Source organism: Trachypithecus francoisi, unplaced genomic scaffold (assembly GCF_009764315.1).
Source record: "Trachypithecus francoisi isolate TF-2019V2 unplaced genomic scaffold, Tfra_2.0 Lachesis_group0, whole genome shotgun sequence".
Classification (NCBI taxonomy): Eukaryota; Metazoa; Chordata; class Mammalia; order Primates; family Cercopithecidae; genus Trachypithecus; species Trachypithecus francoisi.
Window position 1 is genome coordinate 151854511 of NW_022681453.1, and position 20090 is coordinate 151874600.

The 20090-nt window shown below is 39.4% G+C and overlaps 1 protein-coding gene across 3 annotated transcripts in view; it reads left to right on the forward strand.

The window, feature by feature from the left end:
* The window catches only part of GK5 (glycerol kinase 5), a 68880-nt gene that overhangs the window by 29959 nt on the left and 18831 nt on the right, over window positions 1–20090 (forward strand). For all 3 annotated transcript variants that reach the window (XM_033212431.1, XM_033212429.1, XM_033212432.1), the window contains exons 5-10: window positions 3209–3340; window positions 14969–15044; window positions 16244–16305; window positions 16485–16558; window positions 16750–16810; window positions 19367–19493. In XM_033212431.1, coding sequence (XP_033068322.1) covers window positions 3209–3340; window positions 14969–15044; window positions 16244–16305; window positions 16485–16558; window positions 16750–16810; window positions 19367–19493 — 532 coding nt within the window. The remainder of the gene's footprint in view (window positions 1–3208; window positions 3341–14968; window positions 15045–16243; window positions 16306–16484; window positions 16559–16749; window positions 16811–19366; window positions 19494–20090) is intronic.

The following is a 20090-nucleotide window of genomic DNA, read 5'->3' on the forward strand; positions in this document are numbered from 1 at the left end:
ACTATCTGATCTTTGACAAACCTGACAAAAACAGGAGATGGGGAAAGGATTCCCTATTTAATAAATGGTGCTGGGAAAATTGGCTAGCTATAAGTAGAAAACTGAAACTGGATCCCTTCCTTACACCTTATACGAAAATTAATTCAAGATGGATTAGAGATTTAAATGTTAGACCTAAAACCGTAAAAACCCTAGAAGAAAACCTAGGCAATACCATTCAGGACATAGGCATGGGCAAGGGCTTCATGTCTAAAATACCAAAAGCAGTGGCCACAGAAGCCAAACTTGACAAATGGGATCTAATTAAACTAAAGAGCTTCTGCACAGCAAAAGAAACTACCATCAGAGTGAATAGGCAGCCCACAGAATGGGAGAACATTTTTGTAATCTACTCATCTGACAAAGGGCTAATATCCAGAACCTACAAAGAACTCAAACATATTTGCAAGAAAAAAACAACCCCATCAAAAAGTGGGCAAAGGATATGAACAGACACTTCTCAAAAGAAGACATTTATACAGCCAACAGACACATGAAAAAATGCTCATCATCACTCACCATCAGAGAAATGCAAATCAAAACCACAATGAGATACCATCTCATACCAGTTAGAATGGCGATCATTAAAAAATCAGGAAACAGCAGGTGCTGGAGAGGATGTGGAGAAACAGGAACAGTTTTACACTGTTGGTGGGACTGTAAACTAGTTCAACCATTGTGGAAGACAGTGTGGCGATTCCTCAAGGATCTAGAACTAGAAATACTATTTGACCCAGCCATCCCATTACTGGGTATATACCCAAAGGATTATAAGTCATGCTGCTATCAAGACACATGCACAGATGTGTTTATTGTGGCAGTATTCATAATAGCAAAGACTTGGAACCAACCCAAAGGTCCGTCAGTGACAGACTGGATTAACAAAATGTGGCACATATACACCATGGAATACTATACAGTCGTAAAAAAGGATGAGTTCATGTCCTTTGTAGGGACATGGATGCAGCTGGAAACCATCATTCTCAGCAAACTATGGCAAGGACAGAAAACCAAACACCGCATGTTCTCACTCATAGGTGGGAATTGAACAGTGAGATCACTTGGACACAGGAAGGGGAACATCACATACCAGGGCCTGTCGTGCGGTGGGGGAAGGGGGAGGGATACCATTAGGAGATACACCTAATGTAAATGAAGCGTTAATGGGTGCAGCACACCAACATGGCACATGTATACATATGTAACAAACCTGCACGTTGTGCACATGTACCCTAGAACTTAAAGTATAATTTAAAAAACAAAAGAAAACAAAACAGAAAAATAAATAATGTGAAAAATTTATATGCCATGTAAAATATAAAGAAATGACTGGGCGCAGTGGTTCACGCCTGTAATCCCGGCACTTTGGGAGGCCGAGGTGGGCGGATCACCTGAATTCAGGAGTTCGGGACCAGCCTGGCCAACATGGTGAAACCTTATCTCTACTAAAAATACAAAAATTAGCCAGGCGTGGTGGTCCACGTCTGTTATCCCAGCTACTTGGGAGGCTAAGGGAGGAGAATTGATTGAACCTCAGAGGCGGAGGTTGCATTGCGCTGAGATTGCACCATTGCACTCCAGCACTCTAAGCAAAAACATGTAAGCCTGGGGAACAGAGTGAGACTCTGTCTCAAAAAACCAAAAAACCAAAAACCATATGTATGTGTGTGTGTGTGTGTTTATATATATATATAAATAAAAATGAAGAAGGTGTGAGCACTGAATAAGATGAGAAGGAAGTTAAAAGGACAAGACTGAAAAAGAGAACCGAGTGTACAAATTTTCTTAATTGATGTGTTATCAATTAAAAGTGAAAGAAAAAAATTTTTATTACTATTTTTCACAAATAAACCAAAATCTTTAAATTTATTTTGGGAAGTGAGGTAGGATTAACAAAAGTGGGTAAGTTCAACAAGAAATGGGCAATACTTCATAAGTGTTTTGTAAAACATTAGTTTCATAAGTTGAAGTGTCCGTCTACATCCCTGTAGTGTGTGGCAGGATAGGGTTTTTTTTTTTTTTCCCCCAGTATGTCTTTTTTTTTTTTTTTTTTTTTGAGGCGGAGTCTCGCTCTGTCACCCGGACTGGAGTGCAGTGGCCGAATCTCAGCTCACTGCAAGCTCCGCCTCCCAGGTTTACGCCATTCTCCTGGCTCAGCCTCCCGAGTAGCTGGGACTACAGGCGCCCGCCACCTCGCCCGGCTAGTTTTTTGTATTTTTTAGTAGAGATGGGGTTTCACAGTGTTAGCCAGGATGGTCTCGATCTCCTGACCTCGTGATCCGCCCGTCTCGGCCTCCCAAAGTGCTGGGATTACAGGCTTGAGCCACCGCGCCTGGCCCCCAGTATGTCTTAAAGACCTTAAAACTCAAAGCTTGTTTTTTGTATACCTAAGGCTTTTTGTAAACTAAAGATTTTGCTTATGTTTGATCTTTGATCATTAGAAAAGTATAGGTAGTATTAAATAAAATCATACAACCAGAGTTTAAGTACTTAATGTATAGGGAAATTTCTGTCTGTGTTAGTGCTAACTTAATTTCTAATAGGAAAGAAAAAAAGCCAGTAAAAGCTCATCCTTCATTGTCTAGTATTAAGAGTTCTCAGGTCTTTGATTCATAGAGACAGCTTGAAGCTAAGATATAAGATTATGATTAATGTGAAAATATTTGTACTATGAGCCTTCAAAATCAAAGATTAGCTGATAACTTCGTATAGATGTTATTACTATTGGAATAGTAGTGAATTAATGCTATTCTACTAAATAGTATAGATTTATCTGGGAGGCCTGCAATAAACTTAAAGTGTACATATCCCACTGAAATAAGACTACTACAAATATAGCCTCCTTCCTAGATTCTCTCCCTTCACTATCATAGTTAAAAATAGGTAGAGAGGTGAAAATATAGTTGTTTTTTTTTAAAAAGGTTTATAATAAGTACCTGAGCATCTGGTGTTTGCTAAAATAATTCAAAGTAGATATGTTGCATTTCATATGTTAGAATATAAACTGCCTATTTAGAATAATATTGCTGTTTTTTATTAAGTGCAGAAAACACTATTATAAGTAGTTAAATGACTTGTTACTGGGTTTGTTTGCATATATATAGAATTGATGTGAAAATTTTAAACACTATTAAATGCATTTTCCTAAAATATGTTTTTTAAAATACAGATATTTCACAGTTCTTGCCGAGTGCTTCACTTTTTCACTAGAAGTAAACGACTTTATGCAGCCAGTTTGTTCACTTTCACAGCCCAGCAGACTTCTTTGAGATTGGTCTGGATTTTACAGAACCTGATTGAGGTAAGAAAATACTGTGTGTGTGTGTAAACCATATGAAGACTCCGGGGAAGAAAAAATTAAAGGAATAAAGACAGTAATTTGATTATTTGAGGAAAAATTGTCTACCACATATTGGAATGGAAGACAATGTGGCATCTTGTTTTTGTTTGTTTGTTTGTTTTGCTTTTTTTTTTTTTTTGAGACAGAGTTTTGCTCTTATTGCTCAGGGTGAAGTGCAATGGCACGATCTCAGCTCACTGCAATCTCTGGCTCACAGGTTCAAGTGATTCTCCTGCCACAGCCTCCCAAGTACCTGGGATTACAGGTGCCCACCACCACGCCCAGCTAATTTTTTGTATTTTTTTGTAGAGACGAGGTTTCACCATGTTGGCCAGGCTGGTCACAAACTCCTGACCTCAGGTGATCCATCTGCCTCAGCCTCCCAAAGTGCTGGGATTACAGGCGTGAGCCACCATATGGATTATAGGCGTTGGCCATATCTTTGATTTGTATCAGTGGAATTCTTTTGTGTCAGACTCCTTTTGCTCAACATCATGTTTTTGACATATAGCAGTGTTGTGTGTAAATTACTTTGCTTATATTTTCATTGCTATTTGCTGTTCAATGTATGATTTTACCCTAGTTTATTCTATTCATGTACATTTGGGTTATTTCCTGTTTTTAGCTGTTATGATTAATGCATCTCTTGGTGTACATGTAATTGCTATGTCTATACATAGGAATGGAATTTTTAGGGCATGAATGTTTATATATGTCTTCACTTTTTTTTTTTTTTGGAGATGGAGTCTCACTCTGTCACCCAGGCTGGAGTGCAATGTGCGATCTCGGCTCACTGTAACTTCTGCCTCCCAGGTTCAAGCAATTCTCCTGCCTCAGCCTCCTGAATAGCTGGGATTACAGGCGCACGCCATCATGCCCAGCTAGTTTTTGTATTTTTAGTAGAGATGGGGTTTCACCATGTTGGCCAGGCTGGTCTTGAACTCCTGACCTCGTGATCCGCCCGCCTCGGCCTCCCAAAGTGCTGGGATTACAAGCATCAGTCACCACGCCCAGCCATATATCTTTATCTTTAATGGATAATGTCAAAAACACTTTTGCAAAGTGGTAATGACAATTTACACACTCTCTATCAGTATGTGATCAGAGGACTTTTTATTTCATTTACGACTGTAATTGACATTATTAGTTTTTTATATTTTAGCCATCCTAGTTGGTAAGTAATAATATCTGAGTGTGATTTTAGACTGGATAAAAAAACAAGATCTAATTATATGTTGTCTATAAGGGGCACACTTTAGATTTAAAAAATATAAAGAGGTTAAAAGTAAGTGAGTGGAAAAGATATCATGTAAACAGTCACTATATCATGTAAACAGTTACATATATCATGTAAACAGTCACTATAAGAAACTGGAGTGGTTATATTAACATCAGACAGTATAGATTTTAAAACAAAAATATGTTACTAGAGATAAAAAGGGAATTTTACGGTGATAAGATGGTCAATTCATCATAAATATATAACAGTTATAAACACCTAATAACAGAGGTCCACACTACATGAAGCAAAAATGGACAGAATTGAAGGGAAAAATAGACAGTCAAGCAGGATAGTTGGAGACTTCAGTGCCCCACTTTCCTTTTTTTTTTTTTCCTTTTTTTTTTTTTTGAGACAGAATCTCGCTCTGTCACCCAGGCTGGAGTGCAGTGGCATGATCTCGGCTCACTGCGAGCTCCAGCGCCTGGGTTCACGTCATTTTTCTGCCTCAGCCTCCCAGGTAGCTGGGACTACAGGAACCCGCCACCACGCCCGGCTAATTTATATTTAGTAGAGATGGGTTTCACCTTGTTAGCCAGGAGGGTCTTGATCTCCTAACCTCATGATCTACCTGCCTTGTCCTCCCAAAGTGCTGGGATTACAGGCGAGAGCCACCGTGCTTGGCCCTCACTTTCTTTTTTTTTTTTTGAGACGGAGTCTTGCTCTGCCGCCCAGGCTGGAGTGCAGTGGCCGGCTCTCAGCTCACTGCAAGCTCCGCCTCCCGGGTTCACGCCATTCTCCTGTCTCAGCCTCCCGAGTAGCTGGGACTACAGGCGCCCGCCTCGTCGCCCGGCTAGTTTTTTGTATTTTTTTAGTAGAGACGGGGTTTCACCGTATTAGCCAGGATGGTCTCGATCTCCTGACCTCGTGATCCGCCCGTCTCGGCCTCCCAAAGTGCTGGGATTACAGGCTTGAGCCACCGCGCCCGGCCAACCACTTTCAATAATGAATAGAATAACTAGACAGAAGATTAACAAGGAAATAGAAAGTTGATTAACAGTAACAACTAACTAGACCTAACAGACATTTATAGAAAACTCTACCCGAGAACAGAATATACATTCTCCTGAAGTGTACATGGAACTTTCTCCAGGATAGATCATAGGCTAGACCATACTACAAGCCTCAGTAAATTTAAAGGGATTGAAATCATACGAAGTCTGTTGTCTGACCACAAAGGCTTCAAATTAAAAGTAACAGAAAAATCTTGGGAAGTTCTAAAATATGAAGATTAAACAACACACTTAAAAATAACCAATGAGTCCAAGAAGAAATCGTAAGAGAAAATTAAGAAATACTTTGAGGTGAATGAAAATAAGATACAACATACCAAAACGTATTAGATGCAGATAAAGTACTTAGAAGGAAATTTATAGTAAGACTATATTACATGTAGAAGAGTATATTTAAAAAGAAGAAAAATATCAAGTCAATAACCTACCATTCTACCTTACGACGTGGAAAATGATGAGCAAACTAAATCCAAAACAAGCAGAAGGAAAGAAATAATTGAATTAGAGCAAAATTAATGCAATAGAGAATAGAAAAACAGTGAAGAAAATCAATAAAACCAAAAGTTGCTTCTTTGAAAAGATTAGCTAAACTGACAAAGACAAGAGAGAAAACCCAAATAACTAAAATTATGAATTATTATGAAATTATGGATATTAATACCTCACAGAAATAAAAAGCATTAATAGGCAATACCATGAACAAGTGCATGCCAACAAATTAGATAACCAAGATAAAATGAAAAATTTCCTAGAAATAACACAAACTACTGGAAATAACTCAAGGAGAAATAAATAATCTGAGTAAATCTATAACAAGTAAAGAGATTGAAGTAACAAATAATAAATTCTCACCTAGAAAAGCCCAGAGCCAGATGGCTTTACTAGTGAATTCTACCAAAAGTTTAAAGAATTAACACAGTCCTTTCACAACTTCTTCCAAAAAATAGAAAGGGAAAATAGACAATTGAATAGTAATAGTTGGAGACTTTAATACCCCATCAATAGTGGATTATACTTCCATTATTGGAGTGAGAGATACTTCCCAGCTCTTTCTTTTAGGCCATTATTCTCTGATAACGAAATCAAAGACATCAAGAGAAAATAAACTGACAGACCAATATTCCTTATGAATACGAATGCAGAAATCCTCAACAAGGCTGGGTGTGGTGGCTCATGCCTGTAATCCCAGCACTTTGGGAGTCTAAGGCAAGAGGATTGCTTGAACCCAGAAGTTCAAGACCTGCCTGGGCAATATAGCAAGACACCATCTCTCCAAAAAAATTAAAAATTAAAAAATTAGCTGGGTATAGTAGTACACACCTATAGTCCCAGCTACTTGGGAGACTGGCATGGGAGGATTGCTTACCCTGGAGTTTGAGACAGCAATGATCTAGGATCACACCACCACTGCACTACAGCTTGGATGATAGAGCAAGACCCTGTCTCTGGAAAAAAACCGCACACACACACAAAACTTCAGCAAAATATTAGCAAGTCAAATCCAGCAACATATAAAAAGGATTATATATCATGACTAAGTGGGATTTATCCCAAGAATACAGGATTGGTTTAGCATTCAAAAATCGATTAATGTGGATCTTTTATTAGAACTGGTAAATGAAAAAAATAGAAAATTAATATACACCATATTAATAGGATAAAGGACAAAAAAAAGATCATGTCAGTAGATGTAGAAAAAAGTGTTTGACAATATCTAGTGCCTGCTAAAATGCTCAACATACTAGGAATAGAAGGAAAGTGCTTCAACCTGATCTGTGAAAAACTCACAGCCGACACCATAATTAATAGTCAAAGACTGAATGTTTTTCTCCTAAGTTTGGAAATAAGACAAAATGTCCACTCTCACCACTTCTAATTAACATTGTATGAGAGGTTCTAAGCTGGGGCAGTTGAGCAAGACAACGTAATAAAAGGCAACTAGATTGGAAAGGAAGGAGTAAAACTATCTCTATGATGCAGATGACATGATCTTGTATATTGAAAATCCTAAGGAATTTCCTAAAAAAAATTAGCACTAATATTATAAATGAGTGTAGTAAGGTCAGAGGGTATAAGATCAATATACAAAAAAAAAAAAAAATTCTTTTTTGAGACAGTCTGTCACCCAGGCTTGAGTACAGTGGCACAATAGCAGTCACTGTAGCCTCAACCTCCAGGCTGAAGAGATCCTCTTACTTCAGCCTCCTGAGTAGCTGGGACTACAGGCGCACACCACTATGCCCAGTTAAGTTTTTTTTTTTTTTTCTGAGATGGAGTCTTACTCTGTCATCCAGCCGGGAGTGCGGTGGCATGATCTTGGCTTACTGCAACCTCTGCCGCCCAGTCTCAAGCGATTCTCCTGCCTCAGCCTCCCAAGTAGCTGGGACTACAGGCATGCACCACAACGCCCAGATAACTTTTGTATTTTTAGTAGAGACGGAGTTTCACCATGTTGGCCAGGCTGGTCTCGAACTCCTGACGTTAAGTGATCCGCCCACCTCGACCTCCCAAAGTGCTGGGATTACAGGTGTGAGTCACCGTGCCTGGCCCCAGTTAATTTTTAAAATTTTTGTAGAAGCAAAGTCTCCCTATTTTGTCCTAGCTGCTCTTGAACTCCTGAGCTCAAGTAATCTTTCCACCCCAGCCTTCCAAACTGCTGGGAATACAGGTGTGACCCACCGCATACAGCTAAAAATTAATCGTGTTTCTATATACTAGCAATGAACAACTAGAACATGAAATTAAGAAAACAATTTCGGCTGGACACAGTGGCTCACGCCTGTAATCCCAGCACTTTGGGAGGCTGAGGCAGGTGGATCACCTGAGATCAGGATTTCGAGACCAGCCTGGCCAACATGGTGAAACCCCGTCTCTACTAAAAATACAAAAATTAGCCAGGCATGGCAGTGGACTCCTGTAATCCCACCTATGTGGGAGGCTGAGGCAGGAGAATCGCTTGAACTAGGGAGACAGAGGTTGCAGTGAGCCGAAATCACACCATTGCACTCCAGCCTGGGCAACAGAGCAAGATGCTGTCTCCTCCTGCCAAAAAAAGGAAAAAAAGAAAACAATTTCATTTACAAAAACATCAAAAAGAATAAAATACGTATGGATAAGCTTAATTACAAAATATATACTTTGAAAAGTACAAAACATTGTTGAATACAGTTAATGAAGGCCTAAATAAATGGAAAGACATATACATGGATTGGAATATTTAATACTGTTAAGATTATAGTATTCTTCAGATTTATCTATAGGTACAACACAATTTCTACCAAAATTCCTCTTTTTTTTTTTGTAGCAGACAAGCTGATCCTAAAATTCACCTAGAAATTTGAGGAACCCAGATTAGCAAAAGAATCTTGAAAAAGGAACAGTATGGGAAAACTCACATTTCTCAATTTCATTGTGGCTTTAATTTGCATTACTCTATTTCCTAACAAAGTTGATATCTTTTCACATATTTACCATTTGTATATCCTTTTGTGAAGTACCTCAGTCCTTTGTTTTCTAATAAATTAATACACTTTAATTTTAGAGTTGTTTTAGGTTTACAGAAACATTTAGCAGTAAATATAGTTTCCATATCCAACAGTTTCTGCTGTTATTAGCATCTTGTATTATGGTAGTACATTTGTTACAATTAATGAACCAATATGGAAACATTATTATTAATGTAATGTATCTACCATTGCAGTACTATTATATACCATAGTTTCACTGCCCTGAAAAATCCCCTATCCTTCACCTACTCACATCTCTTTCTGAACCCTGGGTAACATTGATATATTTTTATTGTCTCTACAGCTTTGTATTTTCCAGAATATCATATAGTTGGAATCATACAGTATATAGACTTTACACACTGGCTTCTTTCACTTAGCAATATGCATTTAAGGTTTCTCCATGTATTTTTGTGCCTTGATAGCTCATATCTTTTATCACCTAATAATATTCCATTGTCTGAATGTGGCACAGTTTATCCAATCACTTTTTTTTTTTTTTTTTTTGAGATGGAGTGCAGTGGCATGATCTCGGCTCACTGCAACTTCCACCTCCCAGGTTCAAGCGATTCTCCTGCTTTAGCCTCCCAAGTAGCTGAGATTACAGGTGCCCGCCACCATGCCCAGTTGATTTTTGTGTTTTTAGTAGAGACGGGGTTTCATCATGTTGGCCAGGCTGCTCTCGAACTCCCAACCTTAAGTGATCCACCTGCTTCGGCCTCCCAAACTGCTGGAATTACAAGCATGAGCCACCGTGCCCGGCCTATCCAGTTACCTATTGAAAAACATCTTGGTTGCTTCCAGCTTTTGGCAATTATGAATAAAACTGCTATACACTTTTGTGTGCAGGTTTTTATTTGGACATAAATCTTCAACTCATTTGAGTAAATGGCTGTATGATTGTTGGATCATATGGTATGACTGCATTTAGTTTTATAAGAAACTATCAAGCTATCCTCCAAAGTAGCTGTGTCATTTTGCATTCCTGCCAACAGTTGGAGAGTTCCTCTTGCTTCATATCCTTGCCAACAGTTGATGTTGTCAGTGCTTTGGATTTTAGCTATTTTAATAGGTGTGTAGTAGTATCTTATTGTTCCAATAGGTGTGTAGTAATATTCATTGTTTACAATTCCCTAATGACATGTGATACAGAGCATATTTTCATGTGCTTATTTAGCATCGGTATATCTTGGGTGAGGTGTCTGTTCAGATCTTTTCCCATTAAAAAAAATTTTTGTTTGTTTAGAGACAGATTCTTGCTCTGTCACCCAGGCTGGGGTGCAGTGGCATGATCGTGTCTCATAGCCTCAAAATTCATGGGCTCAAGTGAGCTTCCTGCCCCAGCCTCCTGAGTAACTGGGACTACAGGCGTGTGCCACTATGCCTGGCTAATGTTTTCACTATTTGTTTATTTATTTATTTGTTTAGAGACAGAGACTCACTCTGTCACTCAGGTTGAATGCCTTGGCATCATCTCGGCTCACTGCAACTTCTGCTTCCTGAGTTCAAGTGATTCTCCTGCCTCAGCCTTCCAAGTAGCTGGGATTATAATAGGTGGCTAATTTTTGTATTTTTAGTAGAGATGGGGTTTCACCATATTGGCCAGGCTGGTCTTGAACTTCTGACTTCAAGTGATCCACCTGCCTCGGCCTCCAAAATACTGGGATTACAGGTGTGAGACACAGAGCCCAGCCAAATTTTTTCACTTATAATAGAGACAGAGTGTCGCTATGTTTCCCAGGCTGGCCTCAAACTCTTGAGCTCAGGTGATCCTACTACCTTGACCTCCCAAAGTGCTGGGCTATAGGTGCGAGCCATCGCACATAGCCCCACTTAAATTTTTTGTTAATGTGTAGACTTATTGTTAGGCAATTGATATCTTTTGTAGCTATTTTAACTAGTCCTTTAAATTATTATACTTCTTGCTGGGCGCAGTGGCTCATGCCTGTAATCCCAGCACTTTGGGAGGCCGAGGTGGGCAGATCACGAGATCAGGAGTTCAAGACCAGTCTGGCCAATATGGTGAAACCCTGTCTCTACTAAAAATACAAAAATCAGCCGAGCCTGGTGGTGCACACCTGTAGTCCCAGCTACTCGGGAGGCTGAGGCAGAAGAATCATTTGAACCCAGGAGGTGGAGGTTGCAGTGAGCTGAGACTGTGCCACTGCACTCCAGCCTGGGCGAGAGTGCCAGACTCTGTCTCAAAAAATAAAAAATTTATTTATACTTCTTTTGGACTGGTCTTTAGAAATATAGTTATTTTTTATGAATTGACCTTTAATCCAGTAATACTGCTGAATTCACTCAGTTATTCTAGTAACTTATCTAATAGCTTTTTTTGCAAGGGATGTTTCTGTGTGTACAGTTATGTCTTTTGCAAATGACTAGATTTTTTTTCTACTGGTTTAACACTATTTTTCTTTTTCATTGGCAAGGGCCTCCAGGATATGTTGATTAGAAGGAGTGATCATTAATTCTGTTTCTTGTTTCTGATCTTGGACCAAAGGCTTTCAACGTTTCTTTACTTAGTATGAATTAGGTTTTGGGGTGCTATCCTTTGTACTTTATCAAATTAAGGAAGTTCTCTTTCTTTCCTAAGCTTGCTGACACTTTTTATTATGAGTGGGTACTGAATTTATCAAACACATTTTCTGCGCTTATTATCTAAGTTTAGTGTGTTTTATGCAAGCTACTTGGGGTTTGTAGGGCTTTTTGAATTTGTTGCTTGAGGTCTTTGTTGATTTTGAAAAATTCTCAGCTGTTATCTCTTCAGATGTAATTTCTGCTCCATTCTCCTTATCTTCTTTTTTTCTCAAAGCCCAAATATGGGCCATTGCCCTAAGACCTCAACTCTCTATGGATCTAAGGAGAGTTGTTGATTTTCAGTTTACTTTTTTTTGTGTGTGTGTGAGGATATAAGTAATGACTTCCAAGCTCTTTACCTATCAAACAGAAAATTGGAGTCCCCTCTTGTACATTTTTAAGTTTAGACCTTCTCACTAAATCCCCTATATATCTAACCCTGTCTTACATATTTTCCATCCTTTTGTCTTTCCTTGCTTCATTCTACCCAGCCTATTCCAACCTATCTTCCAATTCTATTATTCACTCTTCAGTTGTTTCTAATGTGCTGTTAAAACCCATTAAGTTCCTAATTTTTTAGTTCTATAATTTATATTTTTTCCCATATAATTAGCATGTTTATTTTAAAGTCCATGACTGTGAATTCCAACATCTGTAGCTCCCATAGACTGTCTTTTTTTCCTGTTTTTGTTTTTCTTCCATGTTATTTTATTTATTTTTTTTTTTGAGGCGGAGTCTCGCTCTGTCGCCCAGACTGGAGTGCAGTGGCGCAATCTCGGCTCACTGCAAGCTCCGCCTCCCGGGTTCACGCCATTCTCCTGCCTCAGCCTCCTGAGTAGCTGGGACTACAGGCGCCCGCCACCTCGCCCGGCTAGTTTTTTTTGTATTTTTAGTAGAGACGGGGTTTCACCATGTTAGCCAGGATGGTCTCAATCTCCCGACCTGTGATCCGCCGGTCTCGGCCTCCCAAAGTGCTGGGATTACAGGCGTGAGCCACCGCGCCCGGCCTCTTCCATGTTGTTTCTTCATATGCCTGGTTACTTATTTGTGTGTATATATGTGATCTTGACATTATATTTGTAAAATTGTATGTAGAATTTGAGAGCCTTAACATAATGCTATCTTGCTCTAGATAACGATTTATGTTTGTTTCTTCCATTCTTCCAGTTAACAGGATTATCTCAATCCAACTTACTAATTGAGATGATTCAAATCTGACTTGTAGTTCCTATGAGAGCCTGTCCTTCTAGTTTACTCCTGCTCTTAGGGTAGAGCCATTTGCAGTCATTAGCCAATGTGAGGGAGGTTGACCTTGGTCCTCCTACCTTAGGAAGCCCCAGTGTCTACTCTGTGTTACTCTAGCCTCCTAGGGGCCTAGCACCTATCAGAGACCCTGGCTCATAAATATTTTTTTAATAGATGGAACACCTGTCAGGCATTGTGCTACTCACTGAAATACAGGTTAACTTTTGGCTATTAAAAAAATTATATCTGGAACAAATTTTAGAATAAAAATTCTAAATTTAACAAGAGTTTGAAATATAATATTACTTTAAAGCACTCCATATTTAAGTGACATAACTCTTGAATGGAATCTTAAAGTACTTGTATTATAAATAACCCATAAATGACTTCGTTTTTGGAACTCATGTCATTTGTTTTCATTTTACTGATCCTTTCTACTATTAAAGTATAATTTATCTTTAAATGTTTCCATTTGCTTTTCCTTTTATTTCAGTTATTTACTTACTTAAGTATTTTTTGGAACATCTGCTATTTGCTGGGAACCCTCCTATGTGTTGGGGTTATGAATATAAATGCAATCTTGTCCCTGCCCTTAAAGAGCTAAAGGTCTAGTAGAGAGGCAGTAATGGTGTGAGATAATGGCTAAACGGAAGCTATCCATAGGATGCTACAGACTGAGTTAGAAGGAGTGTGGGAGTGGGCCAGGCTTGGACAAAGCCAGGAAATGCTGGTCTTGAAGGACACATAAGAGTTATAGAGGTGATAAACTTTTTTTCAAGAAATTGTTTTTCAGTTTGTTAATAACACCCTAATAGGCATTTCAGTTTCTCTACTAGCTATTATAGTTTAAAGAGGTGTTGACACTTCTGTTTCCCTTGGCATGCTTTATGCCAAGAATTGTCCTGTTAGTAATATTTTAGGCTTTGAGGGGCATAAGGTTTTTGTCACAACCACTCTGCCATGAAAGCAGCCGTAGGTAACAATTGAGCATAGCTGTGTTCCAATAAGACTTTATTTATGGACACTGAAATTTGAGTTTCATATAATTTTCATGTGTCACAAAATATTCTCCTTTTGTCTTTTTAACCATTAAAAATTATGAAAACCATTTTTAATTTGCTGTACAAAAACAGAGAATAGGCTGGATTTGGCCTGTGGGCCGTAGTATACCATTCCAGCTTTGGGCTTTTTTTTTTTTTTTGAGACGGAGTCTCGCTCTGTCACCCAGGCTGGAGTGCAGTCATGTGATCTCATCTCACTGCAGGCTCCACCTCCTGGGTTCACGCCATTCTCCTGCCTCAGCCTCCCAAGTAGCTGGGACTACAGGCGCCCACCACCATGCCCAGCTAATTTTTTTTTTTTTTTTTTTGTATTTTTTAGTAGAGATGGGGTTTCACCGTGTTAGCCAGAATGGTCTTGATCTCCTGACCTCATGATCTGCCCACCTTGGCCTCCCAAAGTGCTGGGATTACAGGTGTAAGCCACCGTGCCCAGCCAGTTTTTGCATTTTTAGTAGAGATGGGGTTTCACCATGTTGGCCAGGCTGGTCTCGAACTCCTGACCTTAGGTGATCCACCTGCCTCAGCCTCCCAAAGTACTGGAATTACAGGTGTGAGCCACTGCACCCAGCCGACTAGTGTATGTTTAAACTAAAAATGTATATGCTTTTTTTTAAAAAAAACAAAAACAAAAACATAAAAGTAACTAACACATGCTTGGTATAAAACTAAAACCTTTCAGAAATATTATATAGAAAATGAAAATCTTCCCTCTCTCTCCCGGCCAGATCTCATTCCCTGTATAATAATCACTTAGAACCATTTGGAATATGTTCTAGAAATTTTTTCTGTGTACATATTAATTTTTATTAAAATGGGTTTATATTGTATCACTGATCTGCATTTAATCATGCACTTAGTAATTTGGCCTTTTTGAATCGATTTTGTGCTGTTGTGTTTTCAAGGTGCAAAAGGCAGTTGAAGAAGAAAATTGCTGCTTTGGAACTGTTGATACCTGGTTGTTGTATAAGCTCACAAAAGGTAAAGATGACCTGGAAGATCTATTTTAAGTAACTGAAATTTGATCAAGAGAAATGATTTGCCTGAAAAAAGTAGAAGTTACTTTTTTTTTTTTTTTTTAGCTAGGGCCTCGCTCTGTCAACCAGGCTGGAGTGCAATGGTGTAATTATGGCTCATTGCAACCCCAGCTTCCTGGGCTCAGGCGATCCTCCTGCTTCAGCCCCCTGAGTGGCTGGTACTATTGGTATGTGCCACCATGCCTGGCTAATTTTTTGCGTTTTTAGTAGAGACAGGGTTTTGCCATGTCGCCCAGGCTGGAGTGCAGTGGCGCGATCTCAGTTCACTGCAAGCTCCGCCTCCTGGGTTTACGTCATTCTCCTCCCTCAGCCTCCGGAGTATCTGGGACTACGGGCGCCCGCCACCTCGCCCGGCTAGTTTTTGTATTTTTTTAGTAGAGACGGGATTTCACCGGGTTAGCCGGGATGGTCTCGATCTCCTGACCTCGTGATCCGCCCGCCTCGACCTCCCAAAGTGCTGGGATTACAGGCTTGAGCCACCGCGCCCGGCCGGGAACAGTCTTAATTTCAAGAATGATAAGACAAGTTCAGTCACAAATCTGCCATTTTGCTAGTGGGTATAACTATGGGTGACATTAACATCTTTGAGCCTCTTTGTTATCTTTAAACTGGGGGATCATAAAGTGACAACATATATGTAAGTACTTTTGCACAACTATAAAAGTTCATAATATTAAGTGGGAAATTGCTTTTGGAGACTTCACATTGAAAATACACATTTTGGGCCGGGTGCGGTGGCTCACGCCTGTAATCCCAGTACTTTGGGAGACCAAGGCGGGCGGATCACTTGAGGCTGAGTTCGAGACCAGCCTGACCAACATGGAGAAACCCCATCTCTACTAAAAAATATAAAATTAGCCGGGCGTGGTGGCACATGCCTCTAATCCCAGCTACTTGGGAGGCTAAGGCAGGAGAATCACTTGAACCTGGGAGGCAGAGATTGCGGTGAGCTGAGATCACACCATTGTATTCCAGCCGGGGCAACAAGTGAAACCCTATCTCAAAAAAAAAAAAAGAAAGAAAGAAAGAAAACACACATTTTGGAATGAATTTGAGGGTAGACAACGGTCTATATTATACACTATGGATAGGTGTTGATTTATACTATCTGATAATAAATGTATTTTTCCTATTTAAATTTAGGTTCTGTATATGCCACAGATTTTTCAAATGCTAGTACAACTGGACTTTTCGACCCATATAAGGTAAATTTTTTTTTTCTTATTTTTGAATCATACATTTTTGTGTAATATAGATTTAAATGTTTAAAATTAGTTTATTTTTAATTGATAAATATATCATGTACAACATGATTTTTTGGTATATGTTTAGAGGTTTGATATATGTAAATATGCATATTCTGATGGTATGTTTTTATGCTCAGATGTGTTGGAGTGGGATAATTACCTCTCTAATTTCGATACCACTTTCTCTCCTACCTCCCGTGAGGGACACAAGGTAATAATAAACATCAGACATGGTAACTAGCACAATGGTTCTTGAATTCATTTTGTTTTGTGGGGAAAAGCATTTTATTACGTTTGAAGGACTTGTGTGTTTGTTATGTAACTTTTTGGCTTATGCAAAAAAACAATTTGCTGAGTTTTAAAAGTAATATAAACTAACTTTTTAATGAATTTTATTTGAAGCCACAATTTTGGATCAGTGGATGAAGAGATATTTGGTGTGCCTATACCAATAGTTGCCTTGGTAAGTAGGAAACTTGAGGGATTCCCTTTGTATAGTATAAACTAGAGTAATATGTATGAATAATTGGGACTGGCTTTAAGGGAAACAGAATGTCTTTGGCAGAGTAAAGATTAAAGTTTTTTTTTTTCTTTTTAAGTTAAAGGTGCCTGGATATGACTAGAGTATCTGCTATATTTTTGGGAAGGGGACCATTGAGCCAGTATTCTATCATGGAAGTACTTTATAACCTTTTCTGACTTGCCTGTATATTGTTTATCAGAAAATTTAAATTTTTAAAAAGATTTTTAAAATTATGAGTAGTATTTAGTTTACATTTGGTACAAAACACAGTGATGGAGTGAGTATTTATGTTCTGTTTGATAAAGTGTAACCACAAACAGTATTAGGGCAACTTAAACTAATAGAGAAAGTTGTATGTACATTTAATAAAGTCCTTAGCCAGCATCTACCAGTAAATAAGTTTGTAGAAGAATGAAATATTTGCCATTTTTGATTTTTTTTTTTTTTTTTTTGAGACAGGGTCTCACTCTGTCACTCAGGCTGGAGTGCAGTGGTATAATCACGGCTCACTGCAGCCTTGGCTTCCTGGGCTCAGGTGATTCTTCCACCCCAGCCTCCAAGTAGCCGGGACCACAGGTGTGTGCCACAACGCCTAGCTAATTTTTTGTATTTTTGGTAGACATAGGATTTTGCTGTGTTCCTCCAGCTGGTCTCGAACTCCTAGACTGGGGCCTTCTGTCGCCTTTGCCTCCCCAAGTGCTCGGACTACAGGTATGAGCCACTGTGCCAAGCCTGTTTTTGATTTTTAAGAGTCCTTTCACATTGCCTTTGATTTCCTGTGGCAGCTTAAGCAGGAGGTATAGACCACCTGTTGCAAGATGGGCAGTCTCCATAGTAGCTGGGGGAGCAACTGAGGGAAAGTGAATTTAATTTCCAAGTTACAAATTCATTATCATTTAGAGAGGATCGGTCTTATTCAATCTAGGCATAGGTGCAGGGTTAGATTAAGGTATGGCTGGAAGAATTACCAATTAGTGACAGAGGGTTCTTTAAATGAACTGTTGTTGTTGTGTTGTTGTTGTTGAGATGGAGTTTCACTCTTGTCTCCTAGACTGGAGTGCAGTGGCATGATCTTACCAATGGCTCACTGCGACCTCCGCCTCTCGGGTTCAAGCAACTCTTCTGCCTCAGCCTCCTGAGTAGCTAGGACTATAGGTGTGCACCACCATGCTCAGCTAATTTTTGTATTTTTCCTAGAGATGGGGTTTCACCATGTTGGCCAGGCCGGTCTCGAACTTCTGACCTCAGGTCTCCCAAAGTGTTGGAATTATAGGCATGAGCCACCAGGCCCAGCCTTTAGTTGAGTTTTGATCCTTAAAATGTTGCTGTTTGTATATCTACATTTAACTATATTAACAAAATGTTACAATTTTTATTTTAACAAAAATGCAGGGTTGGGAAATAGATGGTTTTTACTTACATCTATTTATATCAAAACATTTACCTATGTTTTATATTGTTTAATAAAATAGATTTGTGAGGGTTAGTTATTTTGACTAATGAATGAAACAAATGTAAGTTGAAAATGAAAAAATCTTAGTTTTTTTTTGGGTATCATTTTTATTCTTACCTTCATTTCTAAGATTATTCATAGGTACTTAAAAGTCTTGAAGTAGGTTACCCATTACAAATTCCTAAGGCAGGCTGGGCACGGTGGCTCACGATTGTAATCCCAACGTTCTGGGAGACCAATCTGAGAGGATCGCTTTAGGCCAGGAGTTTGAGACTAGCCTGGGTAATATAGTGAAACCCCATCTCTACAAAAAAAAATTTAAAAGAATTGGCTAGGCATGGTGGCTCATGCCTGCAGTCCCAGCACTTTGGGAGGCTGGGGCAGGTGGATCACGAGATCAAGATATCGAGACCATCTGGCCAACATGGTGAAACCGTCTCTCTACGAAAAATACAAAAATTAGCTTGGTGTGGTGGCATGCACCTGTAGTCCCAGTTACTTGGGAGGCTGAGGCAGGAGAATTGCTTGAACCCAGGAGCTGGAGGTTGCAGTGAGCCGAGATCGTGCCACTGCACACCAGCCTGGCGACAGAGCGATACTCCATCTCAATGAAAAAGAATTAGCTGGGTGTGGTGGTGTGCACCTGTAGTCCTAGCTGCCTTGCAGTTCTAGCTACTTGGGAGGCTGAGGTAGGAGGATCACGTGAGTCCAGAAGTTTGAGGCTGCAGTGAGCTATGATCTCACTGCACTCTAGCCTGGGTGACAGAGCAAGACCCTGTCTCTGAAAAACAAAACAACAAAAACAAAATAAAAACAATTCCTGAGGCATGTTAGTTATCTGCAGAGTATTAGTCCTAGGGAGACTCCCATCCTATGGTTGTTGCCCCCTATTCTCTTTGGGATTTTTTTTTTTTTTTATTTTAAGGAAAAGGAAAAAGAAAAGAAGATGTTTAATCATGAGAGTGCAATAAGTGAGACAATGGGCTATAATAAAATTGGCCACTGTTAAGGGCAATGGATTTACATTTGAACATTTTTGGTAGGTTGCTGACCAGCAATCAGCCATGTTTGGAGAGTGCTGCTTCCAGACAGGTGATGTGAAATTAACCATGGGAACTGGGACATTTTTGGATGTTAACACTGGAAATAGCCTTCAACAGACTATTGGAGGTAAGTAGTTACAATTTATCCTATTTATTAAATATCAATAAATAAAGATGGAAGTTAGAAAATGTTGATAATTCTATTAGATTGTTTCTATTTAGGAGCCTTGTTTGAAAACCACAGATAAATACAATAGCATAGTTCTCTAGCAAACCAATCTCATAGTACCCTTTTATTTCTCAATTAAAATATTTATTGCCATGTTTCTCGAGACGTAAACGTGCCTATAGCTAATACATACTAGTATTTATTGTTCATATTATGTGCCAGGCACTGTGCTAAGTTCTTTTTATGTGTTAATTCAGTTTATTCATTTCGTAGCTCTCTGAGGTAGGCCATTCTATAGTTAAGGAAACTACAGGCCGGGCGCGGTGGCTCAAGCCTGTAATCCCAGCACTTTGGGAGGCCGAGACGGGCGGATCACGAGGTCAGGAGATCGAGACCATCCTGGCTAACATGGTGAAACCCCGTCTCTACTAAAAAAATACAAAAAACTAGCCGGGCGACATGGCGGGCGCCTGTAGTCCCAGCTGCTTGGGAGGCTGAGGCAGGAGAATGGCGTAAACCCAGGAGGCGGAGCTTGCAGTGAGCTGAGACCCGGCC